We start from the raw sequence: 26,551 nt of genomic DNA on the forward strand, positions 1-26,551 counted from the left end.
AAACAGAAAAATATTTTTTTCACTTCTCATTATAGTCATCTCTTTATTTCCAATGGGCTTGTATAAATATATGCTCTCCCATTGTGCACTTGCTCTTTTCTATTGTATGGTCTGGTATGCTTGGTTTATTGTTCAGTTATCTTTTCCCCACATGTGGATAATGGGTACACAATGGGTGGTGCTTAGTTGATTCTGTCACCAAGTACAATGTAACCAAAGTAAAAGCATTTCTTCTTTCTTATTTCCTCCAGGTAGTGCCTGATAATTTCCCAAAATTCAAAGAGGGACTTAAACATACTTTGTAGTTGTATTGCATTCTCTCTCCCTCTTTTAACTTCACTTTTTTAATATTGTGGTACAAAAAATCTTTTATCTCTTTCTTTTGGATCCTGTGACTACAAAAAACACTGGCTGATATACTGAGAAAGAATATATTTAGCTCTATATTTGGAGCTCTTGATAAAAATAGAAGAAAATCTATTTTGAGCTGGATGTTTATAAGAAGAAATGTTTCATAAAATGTGTGTCCTATTTGGAACTTATTGTCTTACATAAACATTTTTTATTTTACAAATGAATTCAATAGAAGATTCCTTTAAATAGCTGCTTCCTTATTATAAATTGTTAACTGTTTGACAATGAGTAACAGAAAAAAAATGAAGATGATTGATCGTTGAAAGCCATTGGGTATAAATTAACAGTAATCTGAAATTACAATGTACCTCAGCAGATGAATATGGTTTAACTTGAAAATTTAAATTTATATCACTAACATGTGTGTTGTTTAAAGGGAGGCAAGTTCTTAAGCATACAATTCTAACTTCCCTTCAGTGTCCCTTTTACAAATAAGCAAATGAAGGGATTTAACCAAACCAGATCATAAAATAGGTGACAAAATCTACAATTTATTCAGAGACCAATGCAGAGAGATTTATCTGTATGTAAAATATGGAACCTTGAAGAGATATCATTCCCAAAATAGAAAAATTGCTTTCACAAGGTTCAATAACTCAATAATGAAAGGATTGAGAAAATATCTTGCAAATTATCAAGGAAAATAAAATATTTAAGTCATTGGAGCATGAAGATTTGCATATGCTGGTCTTCACATCACATGAGAAAAAAGCAATACACAGATATGCCAACATGTACTTAAAAATATTTTACTATTAATTGAAGTCTTTACTGCTACTACTCTAATTCTTTTCTAAAGAGTATGTTCAAGACTGGACTTATATAATTAATTAGAATTGAGAAACTTAATAGCATTTTTTATTGCCCTTGTTTACCCAGAAGCATAAAATAATAGTTGCTTTATGGTAACAAAATAGTTAAATATTCTGCATATGAAAAACAAATGCATTTATCCCATGTACTTCTTTGTAGAAAAAAAAGGACAATTAGATTTGAGATTAATTGCTTTGATAAAATTACATGAAGTTTTCAGTTTCAAGCTTGGCCTTTGTTTTTAGGTGGTAATTAGAAGTTAGCTAGATAATGGATTTCCAATCTCAGTCAATGCTCGAATATCCTTAGAAATGAGTTCATTACCTCAGAGATGAATAATGTTCAGTGAAATTCTTATTCAATTCAATTGTTTTTAAGAGTAACTTGCAAGATTCAAAATTGACTAAAATGATTCACTTTTATCTTTTCCTCCCTGTCCCATTCTTGGGGGCACTTGCTTCAGCAGGAGCAAACCCCAGCCTTTGAAAATGCTTCTTTCCCTGTGGTCATTAGGTTTGTTCTAAATACAGTAAACCCGAAAAACATAAACTACAAAGAAAGTGCAAATAACCTAACGGCTTTGTGGTACCTTAGCTTCCCGACCCTCAGTGATGACCTTAATGGGGCATCATGGGTAAAATTTTAAGGAACCTTCTGATTGTTCAAGAAAGAATAAATTATGTGCAATATAGTTTTAGTGTTAAGTGTGCTTTATGGCATTATCTTTTTAAAAATTGGTATTTATGGTAAGGTTCTATTAATTAGTCTATTTGATTAGCAAGAATATCCACCACATGTTTTACTATATTAAAGTGTTGTTTTTTTAACCCACAATTTATTTTGAAATATCTCATCTTTGCTTTGTTACACCTTGACTCTGAGCAGGAACTATTAATGTATCGTTCAGTTGAAATATCATTTATTCTTTAATCCTAGAATTTTGAAACCTGTCTACATGCAGAAATATTGTTTGAAAGGAGGTAAGCAGCTATAAACCAGAAGGAGGCTGGGAAAGTGAAGATACTTACTGGAATCTGCCCTTGTTTGCAGTTGTCTGGCTTGACTGAGGAGGTTCTCACTTTCATCTTTATGGTAAATGATTTGAGTGTCAATCCCACTCACAGCCTACAAAGGAATTGAGTGGAGAGAGTAAGAATGATCGCAGATGAGCTAGTCATGACTTTAGGATTTAAATGATGCAGTTTATCTACAAAACACCGAAGAAAATTCATACAGCTTCATTTTCATAGGTCACCTTTCAAGGTCAAGGGTGAACATGAGACAATAATGTCCTCGGCATTTTCAAGATAAATGTTTTTTGAGGAAAATTCAGTGAACCAAGAATGGCACCTGGCTGAAGCCCCACCAAAGTGCTTGTCATGTAGAAGCCATTGATAAACAATTTTTGAGTTGAAAAAAATCAAAAGGTGAAAGGAATTAAAAAGTACAAATTGCCAGTTATAAAAATAGTCATGCATGTAAAGTACAGCATAGGGAATATAGTCAATAATATTGTAATAACAATGTATGGTACCAAGTAGGTACTGGACTTATCAGGTTGATCACTTCATAAGGTATATAAATGTCTAATCACTATGTTGTACACCAAAGCTAATATAATATTGCATGTCAACTATAATTGGGAAATAAATTGAAAAAAAGAAAAAATATGAATGTCTGCATAAAGCATATTTTCTATCAACCAGGAACTAGTCTTAAAAATGTTTTATTCAGGGATCGTGACTTAAAGAAACTGTCTAAAAAACTGGCATTTGCTGTCTGGAGTAGGGCATATCTTGAAGAACTTGCACTATTGAAACATTCATAACATGAATAGAATGGTCTTTTCTTAGTTCTGCTCTTTCTGCCATTTGTGTTACATTGGAAGATCAAGAGATGACAGTAAAAACAGAAAAGCCATATCTGGGAAAAGGCAACGTAAAAATGAACTTTAAAATAAGGGATTACTCACATCGTAAATTTGGTCAGTGATGTTCAAAGCCAATTCTGCTGTATCGTTGGCTTCACTAACATAATTGGCAATATTTTCATAGACATTTGAAGCGTCCAAAGCCTTCTGAACCAGCCCATTCATATCTGCACTGTGTAAATTCCTGTTAATGAACAAACTTGTCACTATTTTTCCATCTTATCCCCTTGGGAAACAGGGCCATTTGTAGGGCTTGGTTGGAATATTTCTGAGACCACAGGTACTTCCTCTTATTCAAAGTCACCTGGCTTGACAAGGTTTCCCTAAGCTCCTTTCCTAGGGGCTCATTTCCTTTGGTGTCTGCCTTATGGGGACTCTAAAATCACCCTATTTTGGCTCCATGGTAGCTCCCTGCCTGGCAGTAGCCACAGGAAAAGGAAATGATGATTTAAAAACAGCTCTCTACACCTCTTCAAGCAAGAGTTTATGTGGGGGCGGTCGGGCAGAGGAATGAACCCACAATCATCCTCATCGGCTGTTACCCAGATCAACATCGCTCTCTCCCTTTCCATAAAAGAAACCAAGGCTCTCAGAGAGGTGCACAGCCTCAGCGTGGTGTTAGGTATTAGCTGGTTTCACTGTTTATTCAACTTTATTTTCCTCTTTTCTTATATGGCCCTATTTCCCTTACATAACAGATCATATTTTTCCATTAGAAGGGGAGCAACACGCATGAAGCATCTCTGTGCAGATACTGGGCTAGCCCTGTTCCATGTATTATGTCTTTAATGCTTACTACATCCATGACCTAGACATCATTATTTCCTTTTAACAGAAGCAAGCAAGGCTCTGGGAGAGGGTGCATGGCTTGCCCAGGGCACACACTGTTAAGATCTGTCTCCCTCCTGAGCCCCAGGTGCCTCCCTTAAGCACACATCTCCATTCATACCCACCCCCCCTCTGCGCTATGCACCATGTTCCCTGCCTTTGCTCCTTTCTGGCCCCTGTAGGTTCATCTGGCATTTAACTGAGTGACCATCACGCCCTGGGCACTCACATAGGTGCTGATAATATGCCTCAGAGGATTGATGCGAGGTACTTCAGGGACAAAATACGTGAAATGATTGGTACCGTGCCTGGCACCCGATAAACATCAGGATCTATTTTTATACCTAAGGTATTTCCTGAATTGGAATTTCAAACTAGTCAATAATTCATTTTATTGACAAATACCTCTTCTTCCTCTGTAACATCAATGCCACCCCCTATCTGCAGCTCATGCTCAGTTATTTGTCTCAATTTTATTCTGTTTTAAATCCACCAGTTCCACCTCTTTTTTCTTAGTTCCAAACGTTGAAGAGTGGTATCCCTTAATGCATCGGTTGCTTTCAGAAGGTTCTCCGTGACCCAGTCTGTGAGGTCACAGACCCCACGCTGGCTCATGTCTTCAAGTGCCCTGACCTATTGAGCTGCCAGTTGTTTCTCAGCCTCCTTCCCTCACTCAATTCTCAGGAGATTTGGAAGGGTATTTGAAATTTTTAGCAATCAGGAATAAAAAGGTGATTTAAGTTTTGAACAGAAGTTGCTATTGGTTTTTATTTTGTTCATGACCTTTACCAATTCTTGTTTTTAATTTCCAGATTAGCAGTCCTTTCTCTATAATTAGCAGTCCTTTCTCTATAATAGGTAAATCTCATTATTTATCTATTATTTCAGGGTCATGAATTCAATTCCAGTCTTTCACTACATTTCAATTAACATTCATTGAGTGCCCAAGGGGTACATGACTCTCTTCTAAATGCTATGAGAAAAATCATCCATTGATTTTTCTCTTAACAGGTATTAAAATCAAATAGATCCTGTTGGTCACTGTGGAGTGTTGGGAGTATTTACCAGAAATCAGTTGTATTGCCAATTTCCAACCAGCTTTACTTAAGACACTTAAGTATGGAACACTAATGCCACCTATGAAATAAATAGGCAATGATGGTAGATTTAGACCTTGTAAAGCGATTTGATTTATTTGATAATATTTTTTTTTGCAACAGTTATGCCCCTGCCCAAAATGCACTAGGTCATCCTATTAATAATTGTGAAACAGAACCCCCCAACCCTAAAACACAGGCCTATGATCTGACAGATTTTTTTAAATTAAAAACTGTCTCCCCAAAGCAATTACAATAAACAATGATTGATTCTCAGACTGACTATCAATAAACAAATAAATAAGCAAACCTAACCCTCAAACCAACCTGCTAACACCATGTCCCAGTAACTCTGGCATATGGAATTGAATAAAAATAAGTTAATCAGCCCATGTAGATATTTACATTTCTAAAATTGGGATAGTACCTGCTCAGTTCATCAGCCTCTTGTTGAAGGTTGTGTGCATGGTCAACAGCTTCTTGGACTAAACTATGACTGAGGTTACTTAGGTTGGTTAGCTTTCCCTGAAGTTCATTTTTGGCTCCATCTATTTCAGCATAAATCCCTGATGCATTCTAAAGAAAACATTTGAAAAAAAATGAATTGAATTTAGAAAAAACTTAAAACATTTTTCCCAGGGAGCATCAAAAGATAATCTCTATTCTTCCTCATTATGGAGTTCAGTAAATTTCAGGTCAGGTCTACATGAGCCTACAATATTGCAAGAGTATATTTATCTATTTCTTTTGTATCTTCAACTCCTGCTTCCCTAGTGTTCAGACTTGCTCTGCCATCTCTGATCTGAAAACTAAACTAAACTAAACTAAACTAAACTAAACTAAACTAAACTAAACTAAACTAAACTAAGCTAAGCTAGCTTCTGTGACTGCTCTCTCCTGGTCAGCCTCCTATTTCTCTGTCCAGGAAAGAGACCTTAAAAGCGGTGTTCCTCAGGGTTTGACTCAGCCTTTTTCCCCCCAAGAAATCTAAATCCTCTGTCTGAGCCCAGGCTTTTAGTCTTCAAATTCATTCTCTGCCACTCTGCAGGAATGCTGATCTTTCTATTAAGCAAATCTGATTATGTAATTTCCCCTCTCAAAACCAGCCATTGCTTTGCACGCACAAATCCAATTCCTTAGCATGTCTTCATCAACTGACTCCTCCTCTCTCATCAATCTCATTTCTCACCACTCCTCACCCTACTACACCTTATGCTCCAAACTTGAGTAACTGATTGTTGTTTTAATGCTCCATAATTTTTCTGGCCCCTGTGTAGTTGTGCATACTATTTTCCCTGTCTGGGGAATACTGTTCCCTTCTTTTCTATCTCATCCATCTGGAAAAGTTCTACTCATCCTTCCAAATTCAGCTCAAATATCACTTTCCTTATGAAGCCATTCACTGACCTCTCTAGGGTGAGTTCAGTATGGCCACATATGTTTTTAATCCTCATATTTCATCACTGTAATCCTTTCACTAGAATATTACACTCACCAGGTTACACAATCCTGGGAGACAGAAACTACATTTATTTTTATATTCCCAGAATGTAGTACACTTCCTGGCACATAGGGTTTATTTTTATGAAGACAGTATTAAACCTCTAGCTATTTGGTTAGTCATCTGGGGAAAAATACTTTGAAAAAAATATTTTTAATTGTATAAGCAGAAAAAAATGCCATGGACATTCCACCTTTACTCATTAATTCATTCAACAAGTATTCATTGTGTGCCTACTATGTGCCAGGCGCTCTTTGAGGAGATAGACTGCATATCTGTGAACACAGTCTCTGCTCTCAAGGAATTTACAGTCTGGTGGGAAGATACAGATAATAAACAAGTGATCAAATAAGTGAGCAAGTTAATTGCAGGGAGTAAAAGTATTCTGAATAAAACATACCGGGTGAGATGAGTTGGAGAGTGATTGAAAGTAAGAGGCCCACTTAGCTTGAATGGTCACAAGGACACTAGCCGTTTGAAAACTTTGGGACAGGTGAAAAGGGCCTGAGGTAGGGAAAAATATAGTAGTGCGTAAGAAAATTAGAGAGGAGTTGGAGTGTAACCGTCTGGAGTGCAGTGAGTGAAAGAAATAACGAGGCATGAGGTGAGAGGGGTGGGCCAGGTCACGTAGGGTCTCATGGGCCATAGTAAAATGAGCTTGTTTCTTACTTTAAGTGTCACTGGAGGTTTTCTGTGGTAGAAATAATGAGATCTGATTATGTTTTTAAAGGATTGTTCTGCTACTGCATAGAGAATAAGTCTTGAGGGGCAGGAATGGAGGCAAATGGATGAGTAAGAGGCTCTGTGGCAGATCACACTGGAGATGAGGAGACTTAGACTGGGGAGTAACAACAGAGAAGAGGGTAAGCATTCATTCTGTAGACAGGGTCAACAGGTCCTGCTGAAATGGGAGTGAGAAGAAAGGAGAAATCAAGAATGACTCCAGAATTTTGATTTGAGCCATTGGGTTGTGCCATATACTGAGATGGGGAAACTAGGGAAAAAGCAGATTTTATTCAGAATATTTACATTTGATCTGCCTGTTGCATGTGGAAGTGGTAGATGAAATTGTGATTTTGCTACAAATAATGCCGAGTTCTTACTTGAAAATGTCAAGTAAGCATTTGGATGTAAGAGGTTGGAACTCGGTGAAGGTAACAGAGTCAGAGGTATAAATTGCGGAATAGTACATATAATCAATTTTTAAAGCCATGGGGTTCAATGGGATTAACTAGGGAGAGAGTATAAACAGAAAGGAGGGCCTAGTACTGAGTACTGAGCCATTCATTATCCAGAGCAGGGCTCAGCCTGGCCCAATGCCAAGTATGGCCTGAGGCCTGTTTTTATATAGTTCTGGCTAAGAATATTTTTTACATTTTTAAGGAGTTGTAAAATAGAAACAACAAACAAAAACCAAGAAAAGAATGAGAGAGAACAGTTGTATGTGGCCTGCAGAGCCTAAGTGAACCAGGTGAGCGTGGTATTGAAGGAGCCAGGACAGGAGCTTTAAATAAGGAGGGGAGGCTAACACTGCGAGGCCGAGCAAGCCGAGGAGAGAGGCGCACCATGCTTGTGCACCATGGTGAGCTTGCTGGGGACCTGGAGGAGCACGGCCTCAGTGGAGGGGCCTGGGCTCCCATTTGAGTGGGCTGAGCTCAAGAGACAGCATGGAGCTGGGGTGTGGGAGTGGAAACAGCAACTGTAAGTGGCTCGAGATATTTTGCCATGAAGTTGAGAAGAGTAATGAGTCAGAAATTAGAGGGGAGGTAAGTCAGGGCTTTTTTCTTTTCACTTTTTGAAAGATAGGGAATATTAGAGCATGTCCATATGTTGGCAGTCATGAGCCAGTGAAGAGTAAGAACTGGGAGAACCAGAAGAGAGACGGCATGCTTTCGGGGGCCATGCCCTGCTCCCCTGTTCCCAAGGTGAGGAAGGATAGGGTTCAGAAAATAGGGGGAGCGATGGGATTGTGAAGGGAAAAGGGACACTTTGTTATTTATTACAGGAAGGAAGGTAGATGTCTGGGTACAAATGCAGGTGAGCTGGTACATTTGGGGAAGAACGGGAGTTCTCTTTGTCCTTAATTTTTTAGTAAGCATGAGGCAAACTCACCAGCAAGACTGATAGGAGAGGAGGTGGGTTTCCCACCAGTCACATTGCACTGGTGTGGCCACGATGCTGGGGGGACTTGCATTTACTGGGGATGTGGGGTAAGAATTCTCAGGAGAGTACAGTAGAGGCATAGTATGGAAGTTAAGGATGTTTGCAAAGAAGATTATATTGATCATTTTAGCTGCTTAAGGGGGGAAGAGAAGACACAAGAAAGGGATACATGAAGTGAAGGAGGTCTCCACGTGGCCAGAGAATTGCTGGAGTGGGGATAAGAGATGGTGCTCAGGGAGGGAGGTGCTTGAAACTGAGATTTGACAGGAGGCGCTGTTACTGACGACAAGACCTGGGCAGGGCCATGGGAAGGATAACAGAGGTGGACTGGAGGGAAAGCTTGTTGGACAGGAGTTCAAGAGCTGGAGGTCTGAGAGCCGGTGAGCTCATCCACCTGGATTCTGATCTCTCTAAGGATAGTGATGGGAGTAGGGATGGAGAGGAAGATGGAGCTTGGTGCTGAAAGAATGAGATGGTGATCAGATGACTTTAAAATGATATCCTTTCAAAGGTACTAAAAATGAGCTAAGAGCAATTTGGTGTTGGCCTGGTTCACTGCATTTTATTGAAAAATTTTTGCTTTACAAAGTATGACTTTTATGGATTTTGACAGCCAGCTTTATTAAACACACAACTTATGAGCAGAGTGAGTAGGATGGACCTAAAGCTACACTTTCAACAGAACTTTCTATGATGGTATCCGTGTTGTCCAATTTAGTAGCCACTAGCCACATGTGGTGCTATTGAGCACTTGAACTATGACTAATGTGATTAAGGAATTAAAATTTTAAATCTAATTTTATTTTAAATCATTTAAATTTAAATTTAAGTAGCCATATATGGCCAGTGGCCACTGTCCAATGAAAGAAACTGAAAAATTCAGTGACCTGATCTTACTTTTATAATGCCACTAACTTGATTTGAATTGGACTCAATTCTTCTGTGACACTGAGCTGCTGTTCTAATCTGCTATCAATACAAACCCGAATAAGTCACATTTGTCCTGTCCTTACCTTTATTATATCATCAATTTCAGCAAGGGTCAGACGAGGCACTATCAGAGAGTCTGAAGATGTCCTCAGGGAGGCGTTCACCCCATCCATGTGTCCCCTCACTTTGTCATGTTGTTTCTGTAGGAAAAAAGGGCAAAGGACAGAGGAAGGGAAGGTGACTCTAAAGAAAGCATCAGGGAGAGTGGTCAATGTTGACTCGCTGTCTTTGTACTCAGGCAGATCTGGGTTCTAATCTCAGCCCCAACACCTAATTGCTGTGCAACTTTGGGGAATTCTACCCTCAGAATGCTTAGGTTTCTCATTTATGATATGGAGATAACAAAAGGAAGCACCTTGGGAACTTTGAAGCATGTAGTTGTGATTATTGCTTAAAATATCACCATTTCAGAGTTAACACTTGACTCTTTTCTCCATAAATGTAAAGTGGAACTATGAATAAAGGATTGAAGGTAGGCTCTATATTTGCAATAATTGGAAAATGAACTAATTCAAAAAAAGTATCGTGTGCTAAGTTGGGGCACAGATAGCTCATTTGGATAGGAATAAAGCATATACAAAACAATCTTAATGTCCTTTATAAAATTTAAAACAGTTCTATTATCAAAGCATGAAATTGTGATCTTGCTTTCTCCCACTCTGAGCTCATCATGTTAGATGCTCAGAATTTTTGAGTTGCTGACATATTTTTTGATGAATGCTTTAATTTCCACCTTCACTATTGGGCAGGGATGTTGTGATTCTGAAGAAATATTATAGAGCTTCAGATGAGTTCAGGATTTGAAAGCAACACATAATGAAACGTTAAGAAGGAAAAGTAAACTACTCATTTTACAATCTGAGTAAAAAATGAGTTAAAGTTACTTTAGAAACAGTAATTTCAGTTGGGGTTGAAATATATAAGCTATGGTATATAATCTAGGATGTCCTAGACATAATTACAGAAGCCCAGATATAGTAGGGCATTCATTAAAACTTAAGTTGATTTTAATGTCTTTCTTACTTCCTGAGGTCTTTCTGATTTAGTGGAAAGGAAGATGGAGTCCATCTCTCCAAATATGTTGCTACAGGGGAAGACAAAGGTCTAGGGACAGAAAAGAATCCCATTTGAACATCCTCTTAATGAAAGAACATTAAAAAAATCAATTTCCCCTCAACATCCATCAAGCTTAAAACAGTGTGACTATCTGGGGTTAATTATTCTTGTCTCCACAAGGAGAAGTAGTTATAGAGCTCTGCACAAAAGCAATATTTTAAAGTATATAAGGAAGGGAGGTGGAAAAGATTGGTATTATTTAGCTCTCTCAGAGCAGTTTTCTTTTGACTCAGATGGAGTCTGAGATACGACCCCATCCGGAAGCCCGTGAGTCTGGGTCGCCTTAAGGGAACCCTGCTACACCCTGAGGTCACGGCCAAACATCAAAGCCCTGTGCTCACAGCACTACATGGGAAGTTCATCTGCAGCAGTTGGGAAACATAAGCTTCAAGTTAAAGGGCTTCCCCCACTGATCATATATACCATTAGAAAGAACGAATAAAGTTAGCTCGGGAACAAATAAAGATGTTCCCACAGAAAGATGGTCAACTTGAACAAAAGAAAGTTTGGGAATCAAACAATTATAAAAATGACCTAATTAGCACTATTCTGCATGTCAGTATCCATTTCACGTACGTTAAAAAAAAAAAAAAGCTTCCCAATCCTTTAAAAAAATGATAGAAACAGTCTGGTTGGTTTATGAGATCTCTAAATAGTGCTTTTTAATCTACTTTTGAAATAGAGAATCTTATATTCATCTGATAAAGATTTTTATCCTTTGGTCTTGGATATGGAATTATTAGTAAATATGTAATTATTAGTTGTGTGTGTGGCTACTGTTGGCACACATCAAAATGATTTTTTTAGGTGTTGCATAAAGACTGGAATTTTGGGGTTATTATAATGGATGACATTAAAATACTTAAGTTGAATGGGGAAGAGAGATCCATTAACAGATGGTCAAAATATAGAAAGAGGTGAGCGGAAGGCAGACTATGGGTTGCTGAAGAGGAGCTCCTGCTAATCTGGGAGGGTGAGGTAGGCCTCCTGGAGGAGGTGATGCCTGGGGTTACCCAGGTTGAGGAGAAAGGAAGTCTGCTTTTCAGGCGCATGGGTTATTGGTAGAGTGAGACTGTGTGAACTGAGTGTGTGAAGCAGGGAAACGGCAAGGAGGACGGCTGAGGAGGCCGGCAGGGCGTCGGAGAGGCCTCTGCGTGCACCTGACACAGCGTAGATTATCCTATAGGACGGTGTCTTTCCCATGTTTCTAACCACGACCCACAGTAAAAAATGTATTTTATATTGCCATACAGTAAATACATGTAACTAAAATAGAAATGTGATGAAACCAAGTCAGCAGTTTTCAAACTGTGTGCTGAGGCAGGCACGCTGATGCACCACGAGAATTTTTAAACATGCAGCACCTGACTACTGAGTCAGGGGCGCTGACCTCTTTTCCCTTAGATTGTCAAATAAAAAAATGACAGCAGCCAGCACAGCAATAGCCATCGGCTGTGAATGAATCAAAAGGATACCTTTTTTTTTTTTTTGTCAGATAGGCAAAAAATATACTTTTTGGTGTGCGGCAGAATTTTAGTAATTAGTTTCTGTGTGCCGTGAGATGAAAAGGTTGAAAATCGCTGCACTGAATGGTTCACGAGCTGCAATGTCCAGGGCACTGTGACAGGCTGTGAGGAGGACGGGCTGAAGGGAACGGTCAGCGATTCAGGTGGGCCACTCTGGCAGGAGGGGAGGATGACTTGGAAGGGAGCAAAAGCGGAGGCGGGGCAGGAGGAGGCTATTTCAGTTGAGAAATGAAGGCCCAAGCTAGAGGAGTGATAGAGAAAAAGAAAATAGAAAAAAGAGAGCTAAAAATATTCCGATGGTAAAATTGGCAGGATCCTGTGGCTGACTAGATGTGGGAGGCAGGAAAGGGGAAATTCAAGACTAAGGATGAATACCAGTAATTCCCTTGAAACCTACCCAAAGAAATTACTGTGTTATACTTATATAATTTTGTTGTGTAAGATAATCATGCATTTGCTTAACAAAGAATGCTATCCTGACGATTATTATCCTAAAAAGATTGGCTAAGGGATTGCTGCTATTAGAGAATGGTAGTGATAAGTATAATTCACTTTTATTTAGGACATTTTATGAGGACTTACTGAGAGGCAGTGATGACTGAAAATCAGGGTAGAGAGCCTAATTTAAGTTGATTTTGCCAACCATAAAAATAAACATAACTGAATTAATGAGTTTACTCATAGCTGTTCCCTATTTTTTCTCTCTACTATTTATAAATATGTCCAAAGATGTACATCTCTCCTATGAGATGACTCCTCTCGACGTGGTGGCTGTGAGTGCATGCGTTGTTCGGCCCTGGATTTGTGGGCATACGTAAATCCTGGCCCCACAGGATGACTGCCATTGCAAGCTATGGGCACATCTGGGATTTCCTCACCTCTGTATTTGCATGACCTTGGTTTGAATTAGATTCCTTATGTCTACAGCTGCTGACCGGCCTGGCTGTGAGATTTACTTATCCTGCCTTTCCAAAAATGACACATATACTTACATGAACACGGTTCTGGGTTGCTTTAGTGTTCTAGTGCTTTCAGTATAAAAAAAAGTTAGGCATAAGAATAGGGCGATACTTACTCACTTGCAAGAGCAACACATTCATACATGTGGACCCAAGCACCAAGAATGATTGCATTCCTATCAATGCAAAAGTTAAATAATTCTAATGGTTTCAACTTGATTTTAGGTATACACATTTACATTAGCAAATTACAGTGGTAAACAATGTGAAAATATAAATATTTAAATGTGCCAATATTTAAAAAACTGTATACCAACTCTACCCTTTTGGCATACATTTGTGTTGTTTCTGCCTGAAATGCATTTATACTTAGAGTGTCCCCTGTACCTCATGGTCCCGCTGCCTGGCTGCCGTGGCTCTGTTCATGTCTTCCGCGTCCCTGATATGGTCAAGGGCCTGGTCAAGGGACTCCTGGAGGTCTGACAGCTTAGCATTGTAGTCGTCCAGCTGTTCCAGGACCACAGGGAACAGAGAGCGGGTGTCGTTGTACAGACGCTGCCAACTCTCTGCCTGGGTCAACACTGGGAAGAGAAAGGACATGGAAACTCAGTGGGCCCTTCTCCTGTCTCCTCCCATCCACCCAGCATTCAGCGGAGAGGCAAGCTTGTCAGGCTATGCCTTTGTTAGCAGCAAAGGTTGGCCGTGTCCCGTGTCCTCTCCCGGGCCCACAAAGCGAGCAGACGTGCTGGGCTCTAGGAGACGAGTGCACCTACATTCCTGGGCTTCGTCGGCCTCTTCATCCGCAAGCTCCCGCTGAATGAAGAATGGTTGACGGCCTCGAATCTCCTCCAGCATCTTCTGGGCCAGCACCAGCTTCTCAGAGATTTCCTCAGGGCTCAGCTCCTGCTGCTCTCCATAATAGAGCATCTTGTTGCTGATCTCTGAAAGGAAGGGCACGATGAGAGAAGGCAGCGGGGAGAGACGACTGGGCATTTCACAGCGATGCCACCGAAAACACGGGCGAGTGCAGGCGAAGGGCAAGGCCGGTCTGAGGTGAAAAGAGCACACGGACGTTCGCGCTGCAAATGCTGATGCTGGCCTCTGAGTGCAGCGCTTATTTCAGGGAGAAGTAAAACCTGAAGAAATCTCTCCTCTTTGCTTCCCATCTAGTGCCTTCCGAATGGGAATGGGATTAATACAGCGCCTGCCCTGATTTCATGGAAACCTGTGTCTGGTTTCAATAGTGATTCAAACATGCTGATATTTAAGGCACACAAATCTGAGGTCTTTGATCAATCTTTTATATAAATACATAACCTGAAGAAAATGTTCTGAGATATCGCCTGTCATATGTAGGATGCATTGGAGATATTAATCATACTTCAGCCAAGGATTTATCAAGCCTTTAAGCCACAGTGAGAGTATACTATAGTTGTTCAAGTGGGTCTTTCAGATTGTTCTACAGACTAGCTATAATATAAAGGTTTGTGAATTTTTTCTCATGTGCATTTTTTTCTTCGCAATTGTTATTTGCCTTCTGTAGTGTAGCTGTTTGTCAAGATTGGGCTATTTTGACTCTGGGTCATTTTCACCCCATGTCCAAAAGTTGGATGGAGATTTTAGAACTGGATGGACTGCTGAGGTTCAGAGGGATTAGATGAGTTGTTGAAATACTAGCACAGCTGAATAGTTCTCTGACTCCCTCCATCTACTACATATGATCATATGAAAGTTATATAATTGCCAGCTTGTCTTACAGAAGCTCGGGGGGGGGGGCATTTTATCTTCCTGGCATAAATGAAACTGTGATCTATGCAGTTGGCCAAACACTGGTGTCACATAAATTATACCAAATAAGGGCTTGTATTTTATATAGCTAATAGCTTGAAGGTTACTAGGAGTTATTTTAGAGATGGTTGGGAATAGGAATGACACACTAGTGGTGTTGTGCAGCATTCCTGAATTGTGAAGGAAGAGAGATAAATGAGGAAAGAGGTTTTAATGCTAGAAATATTACTGAGAAAGTTATAGGGACACCAAGTATGCTAAAAAAAGCAATATAGGGATTAAACATTCACTTTTCAAGAAACTCTAAAACACTAACTCCTGAAATAAACTAAAATAGATAGATTTCCCCCCCTTAGAACTTGCACTTGCAAGGCTAAATTCTTTGGTGTTTTGATAAAAAAATATTCTATTTACAATTTTGGTCTGTTTTATTTTAGCCACTTCTGAAAAAGGGAATGTAGACAATAGCATTTTTGCCTTTTGACTTTGGAGACTGTGTATACATTATTATAAAAAGGTAAAAACTGATGGAAATTATTGTTTCCCATTTACATTCTTTTGTAATCTTTTTCATCTTTTCTTATGCTTAACGTAGTGATTTTCAACCCATGTGCTGCTGCACGCTGTTGTGTGCAAGAGTTTTTAAAACGTGCAACACCTATTTCGTCAGGGGCACTTACAACAATAGCCCTCTGGTGTAAATATATCCAAATTATGCCTTTTTTGGTTAGATGGGCAAAAAATATTTTTTTGATGGGCCGAAGAATTTTAGTTGTCAGTTTATGTGTGCCGTGAGATGGAAAGGTTAAAAATCGCTGGCTTATATGGGTAAATAAGAAGGCTTTGAAACTTTCCTAATGAAACACTTGAGGTCATTTATTTTCTCTGAATGGCTTACTAGGATGCTGGCTTTATTTGCTACCTAGAGGGACATTTATTTCTTAATTAGATGAGGTCCGCTAATCTAGGTTTAATCTCACTTTTAGAACAAATCGATATTAACTGTAAAATGTTAGAGGAAAAGAATATTTTATTGGTAGATGCGAAAGCATGCCATAATGAGGATGGGAGTGGGAAGCGTTTCAAATGTATGCCATTCATGTCTACAGTGCTTTATAGGCACCAAAGGAAATATAGCAAATGCTTAATTTTGGCTCAATATATCCGTTTTCTTGGAATGTGCCCCTATACCTCAGTATAAAGATATGCATCTTCCCCTGTGGGTCCCTTTACTGCCATTGTGCCCCGAGGTGCACTTGGTATTGTCATCTAGCTCTTAATATATAGGATAATAAACACTATGGGAAGGCACACATACTGCTTCCTAGCAGACTGTAACCCGAGGAATTTCTCTCTATCTCAGAACAAACAAACTACCTGTTTTCTGTTGGTAAATGAAGGCTGGTTTTCAATGTGCTATCAAGATAGGCTTTAGAATGCAGCATGTACTAACCAGAGGTTAGAGCACAAATAAGTGAACTTTCAAGGGGGAGGGTAAAATCTACCACAAAGCTTTGGGTAAAGAAATCTCTCTCTCTCTCTCTCTCTCTCTCTCTCTCTCTCTCTCTCTCTCTCTCTCTCTCTCACACACACACACACACACACACACCCTCCTCCCTGGTTTTCTTTTGGATTGGGGACCAGAGCATGTTGCCTGCCTGATTCTTGGGAAGGAGCATCAGAGACAGCTCAGGATGCTCTGGGTTAGTGGACAGTTTACTGCCATTCTAAGGGCAGTGTTTTTGCTGCAAATAATCAAGAATAATGTGAATCTTGTTCAACTGTTGCATTTTAGAGGCACCATAGCATGAGATTTCCTCCGCTGCAAAAATATTTGGCATTCCACTTCCGTAAAAGGCCTGGAAAGTGAATGATTCTGAACATTTATTCTTGAAAATTTACAGATTATAAGTAAGGATGAGTGCTCAGAAATCCCAGGTAATCAAACTTGAAATGCAGACCTCGTATAAGTTCAAACCTATAACACTTTAGCAGCAGTTCTTGGCACAATTGTAAACACTAACAGTAGCTATTATTTTTTGTTATTGTTAATAACAGGAATGATCAAGCTGAGCCAGAAGAGGTTATATTTACCTTGGATTTTATCCCTCATGTCGTGGGCTTGCTCTACAAGCTGAGTTGCGTGGTTAATGGTATCCATACTTTCCTTCTGAGCCAGTTGGCTCTTTCTTGAGGCTTTACTGTCCTATAAATAATCCATGTAAGCACCAGATTATATTTACAAGAAGGGAATGCTGTATATGTGTCTATGGGGGTGAGTAGGAATAATGTTTTTCATAAACATAAATTTCCCTGACTTATGAAAGTTCTATAACATATAAAATGGTCCCTGAAACCATGCATGAAGGCTGCTGTGATGACCAGCTTTAGGGTTACAGAATGCTGTAAAATCAGATGCCATTCCTATGCCATCCATCACAGTTCAATCCAAACCAACAAGCTTTCATAGGTAATTTACCCTTTGAATTTTCACTGTATCTCAAGATGCCAGACTAGGAGATTTTCCATGTGCGTTGAGCAGTTTGACATTGTGCTGACTAAAGAGCTTAAAGCTTCAAAGGGAAAACTGTGGAGAAAGTAGGCAGATCTTGAAATGCTCCATGCATCCTGTGGCTCCTGGGTGGTCCAATCACTGGTGAAACTGAATTACCACAGAAATTCAAAGGATTCTGCTCGCTGGGCTAAGTGCCGTTTTCAGCGCTGCCCTCCAGATTCCCATCAACAGTGAAGGCGCTTGAGTACAAATAACTGTTCAGGCAGATTTGGCTCAGAGTGAATGACCCTCTTCTCCGGGAAGCTGACTCCATTCTCTCAACTTAGGAGCTTCTGTTTCAGAGTTCCCACAAAGTGTTTGTTAAAATGAAATCCCAACTCAAATGTGGCTTCTGAAGAAAGGATGTGTGGGGGAGCATGCGTATGGGTGTCCCTGTGTGTGTGTGAGGGCAGAAGCTGATCTAAGAAATGGTTCAAGGCCAGGACGCGGGTCTGCATGCAAGGCATCGGGGACATGTACTTTCTTTTGGCATTAGAAAGACTGACTCATGGGTTATATTTAAGAGGAGGACTTCTTCAGTCTGGCACTTGGTAGATGCCCACTTGCTTCACCTGGTGTTCTTTTGTTTGGTTTTGGTTTCGGCTCAGGTCTGTCACAGAGGCCTGTAGTACCCGAATGGACTACAGGGTGGCCTGCCACAGAGTGCTGGGAGACCCATTGCACAGTTTCCCCAGGACGGGGAAGCAGCCGTTGTCTCCTTTCACCCATGGTTTAGCCAGAGGATTATGCCATTATTACACCCGGAATGTTTTTACGCTTCCCAGGTATAATCCAAGCAAGTGGTCCTTAGGAAGAGAATGCAGAAATTGTATCATCGCAAACATAAGCCCTAGAGGCTTTTTACGGAGCAAGTCTGAAATCCCCTCCACACAAGCTCCCTGGGCAGCAGCGACGCAGCCGTCAGTCCCTTCCCTAAACAGTGGGCTCTCTGAATGGACATTGCGTCCTGAGTCACTGTTTTCCTTCATCCAATTCCTGTCCTCTCTTGCCTTGTTCTAATGCTTTCCAGTGACTCAAAATTCATGGTCATTTTAAAATTAGATGATGCAGAAAATAAGATGAATATTATTCCTGATGACACCTCTCCCCGCCTTTTAAAAATATGAACACAATCATTTAAAACATTTAAAAAAATTTAACAAGTTGATCTTTGATCTACTTGTTTAAATTGAATTCTATTTGCACAGCACAGCATATTTTTTACTTTGGCTTCTTCCTTCAAGGGAAAATGCTATTGTTATTAATGTGTTCATTTAATTTATTATGGAAACTTTGAATTGAAGCAATGAAAAGACAGCTGGAGGATCCCTGATCTCTAAGAAAACCTCTTCTTTCTGACAAACACCAGAGGGCGCTTATATGTATTTAACAAAAGACTCAGTGGCAAAGAGGAATGTCCATTACTTTAAACTGCAAAATTACTGGCTATAACATAGTAATGCTTTATGTGAATGTTATATTTTTTTCTGTAACTTTGCTTATGGAACGAAATTATATGGACATATGGTTAAACAGGTACACCTTGCCTTAAGAAAAACTGAAATGAAAAAATTATCTCACAACCATAAATCAGTTAATGGTTTACACTGCAAATGGAATAATCATTTACTCACCTAAACAGTGAATTCTCCTTGTAGATATTTGATGTAAAAAGTAACAAGAAGTTTTTGTCATAAAGTGCATAAAGTGTAATGTACCTGGAATACTAATTTAAAAAAAAAATAACCAGATTGAGGATGATAAATCTATCTCGGGTGATCATTATTGTTGAAATGGTGACACTTTTGAGAGTGAAAGGGGGAACTTTTAATAATCACTCTGGGAGACCAGCATAAACAGGGACAGTCTTGAACAAAACAGCAGTAGGAATACTGGTGTGCCACTTCAGAATCTGTAGAGTGACATTACTTCTGTGCATGTGCCCACCTCCTAAACATGAAGACTTCCAAATACCTGTCCAGCCTTGATCTCTTCCCTGAGCAACAGACTCAACTCTCTGACTGCCCCCTGGGCATCCATAGATACCTCATCCTCAAAATGTCCCGGGTAAACCAGTCTGTATTTTTAGTCTTAGTCATCCATTTCTGCAAGTCAGAGCTTTCCTCCTTGTTTATCCTCATATCCAATTGGTCACCCAATTGTTTTTATTCCACTTGTCATTCTGGCCCCCCTCCCGTTCCCCACTTCCATAGTCTTAGTTAATCCTTGTTAACTGCAGTTCTTTTCAGATGAAGACAATGCAGCAATCAACCACTCTTGTTTAGACTACTGTGCCAGTCTGCTAATTTGTGTCCCTATCTTCAGAGCTTTTACTCACCAATCTATGGTCCTTACCGAGGAGTAATGCTTCTGAAATTCCAAATCTGATCACCTCATTGTTCTAAGCAAATGCCTCAATGTCTTCCAAAGTCCACAGGATGAAATTTATATGTTCCTAGCATGGTGAGCAAGGTTCTTTATGATCTGGCCTCTGAGAACTTCTTTAGCATTATCTTCTGCTCCTTACAATTAATCTTCCAGAAGGCCAAGGCCAAAGTTCTTCTAGTCCTAAGAATATAATGTGTTGCTTCACACCTTTCTGCTTTGTGGTGATTTCCCCCTGCTGGGAAACACTTGATAAACTCCTAGTCATTCTTCAATGCACGGGTCAATGCTCATCTTCTCTGAGAAGTCTTCACTAAAGTACCCCTGCCCAAACAGTTAGTTATTTCTTCCTTGGAGTTATCTCTTTAGGTTGTATCATGCCTTGATTATTGAATGCTGTTATGATTTTTTTAAAAATATATCTTTATTGATTTCAGAGAGAGGAAGGGAGAGGGAGAGAGAAACATCAATGATGAGAGTCATTGATCGGCTGCCTCCTGCACGCTCCCTATTGGGGATCGAGCCCGCGACCCGGGCCTGTGCCCTGACCTGGAATCTAACTGTGATCTTCTGGGTCATAGGTCGTTGCTCAACTGCTGAACCACGTGAGCCAGTATATAATTTTTTTTAAACATGTCTAGTTTTCCCTACTAGACTGTGAACTCTTTGAGAACAGGGGTATTATTTTATTAACTTCAGTATCTCTAGCACCTAGCACAATAATAGTTATATACCAGGTATTAAGTAATGCTTTTGGAATGGAAACATATTTTTATTTTTGTCCTGCCTTTTTGTCAGGATCAGAAATGAGGCTTAGATGTTTTTGATGTGTGGAGGTGACCTACTTTCCTTCCATTCCTAAAGATCTCTTTTCATCAAATACATGGGCATCCTTTAGGGGCTTCCCAGAAGTACAGGGTGGGAAAGGGCTATAGGATATCCCAAAAGGGGGCCAGGGGACTTGGGTATGGATGTTGGAACAAAACCAGTAACTTCACGTTAATATAAATTGTGAGATTTGGGTCACATGAGATTCATGTGACAGGTCATTTGCATACAGAGGTATTTCCAAGTTCAAGAGGCAACATTACTTTCTTGATAGAAATCTTTCTAAGACAAAGCTTTTCTTAAATCCTTCTTAGAATAACGTATGGACTCTCCTAGACTAAGGGCTTGAGGGTGCTTGAGAAGTCCTTGCAACAAACTCTGGGCATTGACTTGGAAATGTTTCAGTAGGTCCTTGTACCATCAGGACTGTTGCAGTCAGAAGGACATTATTTTCAGTAAGAATCAATGGAAACAGCTGGGCGAATGTTCCAGGAGCTTTATCATCAACCTCCTGCTTTGGTGGCATGCTCTTGTTGTCCTGTAGCCTTTTCTTCTGGGACGGTGCTTTCAAGCTTGCTTATTTCTCCCTATGAAAGCCTGCATTTAACTTATATTGAAAGTAAAAAAAACTACACAACAAAATGGTCTGAGCTGTGGGAGGAACTAATCTTGGTGAAAACATTTCCTCAAGAATTGAGACACCTTGGGCAAGTTCCAACCATGATATAAATATAAAATCACAATGAGCTTTTCAGGAAGATTTCTTTCTTGGTGCCTCCTTTGAAACTTAAGAGATCTCGCTGCTTTTCAAATGCTGGCAGTTGGATTAATATGTGGCATTGTATGGGAAGCAAGGACAATTTTCATGTGCATTTCAAAGTAGTTGAATCTTCCCAGGGTCCAATTAGAGAAATTAACATTTTTACAAGCTTAATTTCTTAAAAGTTTAAGAGCTCCAAGGTAAAAAGAGATTATCAAAGTCATTTTAACCTTTATTTTTGTAGAAAATGAGAATTGTTTTTGAAAAGCAGTTCAACAGTGTATGTCAAACACCCATATAGGAAAGCAGAAATTCTAGAGCACTCTGGGCAGCACTGGTGGAGCATAACAAGGGGGAAAAAATGTATTAAACAGTTTAATATGTTAAATATGACGCCTTGTGGCTTAGTTGTATTTTTTTTATTACTACAGAGGATGGATATTTTTCCATTAGACTCCTGGGGAGTGTATTTAACAGTTTCTCACACTGACTCTGCTCAAGTTTCAGTGCTTTTCTTGTTAATTTCTGAGAGCTTTCACAAGTCATATTTTCCTTAATATATTTCTTCGTCTCATTGACATTTTCATTTATTTAGTTGTTTTACTGGGTATTGGAAATTTTATCTTGTCAAATCTATTATAATTTTTTATTGTAATTCCTCATGCTGTATTTAAATGTATTTTTATTTCCTTTTAATTTTTCATAAATATTTAGTTCTGCTTTCTTGTGAATTTGAGATTTAAACTCAAGTCTTTAATCTGACTGGAATTTAAACTTAGTATATAGTATAAGGTGCGGGTCGAAAGTGATTTTTTTTCCTGGCAAAGTGCAAAATTGCTTTCTCAGCACAATTCCTCTTCTTTCCTTTTATTATTTAATACATCCTTTAGCAAACATTTATATTTCATATTTTATATAGTAAAGCTTATTTCTGGATGCTCTACAGTTCTTAGTCATAACATGCTAAGGCAAACAGCTGAACAACTATTCTAATTGAAACATATATCAACCATATTAACCAGCAGCAAATATAAAAAAAAGTTCCCCATAAAACACAGTTTTTCAAGGAAACCAGTCAAAATGGGAAAAACAGTAGAGACTGAGTATACCCTTGATTTATTTTAAGATACTTGAGTCACTGCATATTTTCTGAGATGTGTTAAACCTCAGTTAACACCAGCTAAGTCCTTTCTCTGAAGGTAGTCCCAGAAACTGAATACATACCCTTTCAGCTAATTCATCCAGGTCAGACAGAAGGCTTTTCATTGTATTCTCAGCATTGTTGATTTGTATCTTTCTGAGAATATACTGGTTTTCTCTTTCTGACAATTTTGTCTGTGGAAAAATATTTTGAAAATAATTAGTAGATGTGTACACCAGGTTTGTAAAAATAAACACAAAATTCTTCCTATGTTAGAGGACTCAGAGTAGAATGTGAGCCTCTGTTCCCCAAATAGTGGGGTCTACAGGCTGTTACAGGCTGGTATGAAGGTTGGGGGTCTGTATGAAGGTTCTCAGGGCCCTTAGGGGCTAAAATTCTTTGAGTTCTGCTCATCAGGCAGAGACCCTGGCCTGAGCTGTGCTGGCCATGGGGAAAGGGCACCTTTTCCTAATTTGCACAAATGCACAATATAGACTGGTGGTGGCCTTGGGTGTCTGAGCTTTAAAATGCCAATTTTGGAAGGCTTTGGAAGAAATGATCAACCCACACAGATGAATATAAATGTAGTTTACAGCTTTACCTGTGTTTCTTTTTTTGGAATAAGGAGGGCAATTCTCTTTATTTCAGACTATTTGCCCCTTTCTTTGAGGAGCTTGGTCCCAATTTGGCTTCATTCAGATTCCTTTAGAGTAAGCCCATCAGCCTGGGCACTGACTTCCTGTCAGCTATAATTATAACTATCTTGAAGTTGTGCTCTTGGGGAAAGAGGGTTCAAGTGGTATCAAGAGGCCTGCATCTGGGTGACTCCTCTGAGACTTAGTGCCTTCATGTGTCCAAACAGATGACTGGACAAGAAAGATGTCTAAGTTTGAAATAGAATGCTCACTAAGATTCTATCCAGCTCTACGAGATTTTGGGATTTTCGTTCTGTTTTGCATTTTACATTTTTTGCCAGTTGCTGTGCATCTCATTTGCACTTCAACAAGCACTTACTATGAGCACTTACCGTTCTAGGTACCGTTCTTACTGTTCTACACATATCAACTCACTGAATTCTCTCAACAACCCATGAGATGGTTCAGTAATTCTCCTCAATTCCAGATGAAAAAACTGAAGAATAAAGATGTTAAATAACTTACCCAAGGTTACATAGCTAGTAAGTGTCAGAATTGGCATTTGAATGCAAATAATCTAAATTCAAAGCTAATGCTCTTAACTATTATACTAAATTGACTAACGAAGTTAAAAAAAAAAAAAAAAAAGAAGTGTGCTGGTCTTAATTCCATTGTCCTTTCCGTTAATTATTATTGTTTTTAAAAAATATCTGTTGGTTGTGATAGAAGCCCATGCTACAGAGGGGGAAAATAAAACCACTCCTTAAAGCTTAGATATAAAAGCACAGGCAGTCTGTTGCCTGCCTTTAACTTGTTTATTAGAGATTAGCCACTAGGCCTGCGAGGAGAAACAGCATGCGAGTATGTCGTGTGCCTGAGTGTGTGTGAGTGTGGGAAAGTGAGAGAAAATATGGCAGTGAGAAGGAAAGGTAGGGTCGGAGATAGAGAGACAAAGATAGAAATAGAGAAACAGAGAGACACAGAAAAGTTCCTAGAGAAACTCCTCAAAACATTGCAAATTGAGGGTAAGGTAATGGTAAGTGTGTGGTAATTACTTGAATGACTAATGTACAGCTTCGCCAAGGAAATAAGAGTGTTTTGTGTCCCTCAGTAGTTTTGTACATAGATACTAGTTTTTCACGCATTTCATTTTCTGTATTAACCTCTTTTATAGATTGCAGCTTTTGGTTTAGGCTGAAAGCTCATGCTTACAATTAATGTGTCATAAATTCCTGGGCCTAACACTCTGTATTAGAGCCATGGGACTCAGATACCAAAATGGATAGGAGTTACTAGGAGCGAGTCTGTGAAACCAGAATGAAAACACGCAGGAGGCACAACATTTCCGCGTACTTTGAGGAGGTAGATGGTGGAGTTCATTTCATTCACGTGTCTGTGGGCAGCAGCACCAGAGGACACACTCAACAGACCGGACTTGCTTTCTTCAATGGAGAGCGCAGCCAACCGCAGGTCGTCACTCAGATCCCAGATGCACTTGTCACAGCCTGGGGATAGAATGGCATGTTATTTCTTCAACATCAAAAGTTGGCTGGGGAGCATGCTGCTTTAAGTAGATCACTATATACACTTCCTTAGTTAATACTATTTTCATTTTTGTTTCTTTAGGTGCTGTTCTGGGCCACAGACTAGTCCTTACACTCAAAGTGGAGAAGAGCCCAAGATGAGCCAAATTCTACATCAAGCACTATCCCCACTTAAACCACACCGGAAAGCAAACAACACATGCAACAGGGAAAGTAGGTTAACATGAATACTGAGTGCTGAACTGAGACAGAAGGAAAGCACGAAAGGGATAGCCATCTGAGTAGGGGAGGTAAGGAGAAGTCTTGTCCATTTTTCTTTGGTGGTGGACAGCCCTCTGGGATGACTCTCTTCATGTCAGGCTGTTGCTTGGCGCCTGCTGGTGAAGACAGCTATTTGCTAGGCACTCCTTTCCTATAATTTTTTTCCCATTTCGATTCAAGTTCTAGCACCTCCTTGGCCTCACCCCAGGGGTGACCGACTCAGCACCTCCCTATGGCCTGACCTCCTGTCTGGTGAGGTAGTTGCAATTTCTCATTGCTCCCCTCATTTCACAATTTAGTTCCCCAGAAACCCCAGTGCCCTCCTGGGGCACACTCACAAGTATACCCCTTGAAAGTTTCCTGTTCCCAGTCTCTCTCAGGTTGTACTCTCTCCTGGAGTACTGGTAAATGGATACTAAAGTGTTAGTAGTTGTTAATATGTTAATTTGTTACTAGAAGTTTAACGTGGCCTTATTCATATCCACTCTCAGAGAAACAGCAGGCTGGAGGGGAAAATGGGTAGGGCCAGGCAGGTATCTTGATGTCCTTGAAGTGACCTTGCTTAGGGGACCACCTATGGTATCAGTGTGTAAACTTTGTCCTGCATGTGCCTCACATTCTGTGCTATCTTCTAAAATGTGATTCACTAGTAATGTTAATCTCTTGTGTCCAGAGGGACTCAGAGCTTAGAGATCAAGATACTTTTGTTTGGGGGAGGGGATACTTAATATTAAAAATACCTAGTCTTTAAATCACCCTACTTAAAGGTAAATATTAGTTACTTTCTTTTTTAAAAATTAAATGTGTTGGTGTGACATTAGTTCATAGGGTCATATAGGTTTCAGATGCACATTTCTATGATGCATGATCTGGGTGTATCATTGTGTGCCCACCACCCAAAGTCAAATCATCTTTCATCACCATATATTTGGCCCCTTTACCCCCTTCCCTCTGGTAACCACCATGGCGTTATCTGTCTGTGTCTATGAGTTTCAGTTTTATATCCCATATAGAGTGAAATCACATGGCTCTTAACTTTTTCTGACTGAAAAGCTATTTTAGCTATTTCGCTTAGTATAATATTCTCAAGATCCATCCATGTTGTCACAAATGGCAGTATTTCATCTTTTCTTATGGCTGAGTAGTATTCCATCGTATATATATATATACCACTTCTTTATCCAGTCCTCTATCTAAGGACATTTTGGTTGTCTCTATGTCTTGGCCACTTTGAACAAGGTTGCGATGGTCATGGGGGTGTACATATCTTTGCGAATAAATGTTTTTGAGCTTTTCTGGTAGATACCCAGAAGAGGGA

General features: G+C 39.6%; 1 protein-coding gene across 2 annotated transcripts in view; it reads right to left on the reverse strand.

Annotated features, from left to right (window-relative positions):
• Positions 1–26,551, reverse strand: part of LAMA4 (laminin subunit alpha 4) — a 116,884-nt gene that overhangs the window by 34,466 nt on the left and 55,867 nt on the right. For both annotated transcript variants that reach the window (XM_081141249.1, XM_081141248.1), the window contains exons 7-15: positions 24,782–24,933; positions 22,877–22,987; positions 17,220–17,331; positions 14,111–14,278; positions 13,725–13,918; positions 9,760–9,876; positions 5,510–5,658; positions 3,200–3,341; positions 2,256–2,352 (exon numbers count right to left, since the gene is read on the reverse strand). In XM_081141249.1, coding sequence (XP_080997375.1) covers positions 2,256–2,352; positions 3,200–3,341; positions 5,510–5,658; positions 9,760–9,876; positions 13,725–13,918; positions 14,111–14,278; positions 17,220–17,331; positions 22,877–22,987; positions 24,782–24,933 — 1,242 coding nt within the window. The remainder of the gene's footprint in view (positions 1–2,255; positions 2,353–3,199; positions 3,342–5,509; positions 5,659–9,759; positions 9,877–13,724; positions 13,919–14,110; positions 14,279–17,219; positions 17,332–22,876; positions 22,988–24,781; positions 24,934–26,551) is intronic.

Source organism: Miniopterus schreibersii (genome assembly GCF_964146895.1).
Source record: "Miniopterus schreibersii genome assembly, chromosome: 6".
Lineage (NCBI taxonomy): Eukaryota > Metazoa > Chordata > Mammalia > Chiroptera > Miniopteridae > Miniopterus > Miniopterus schreibersii.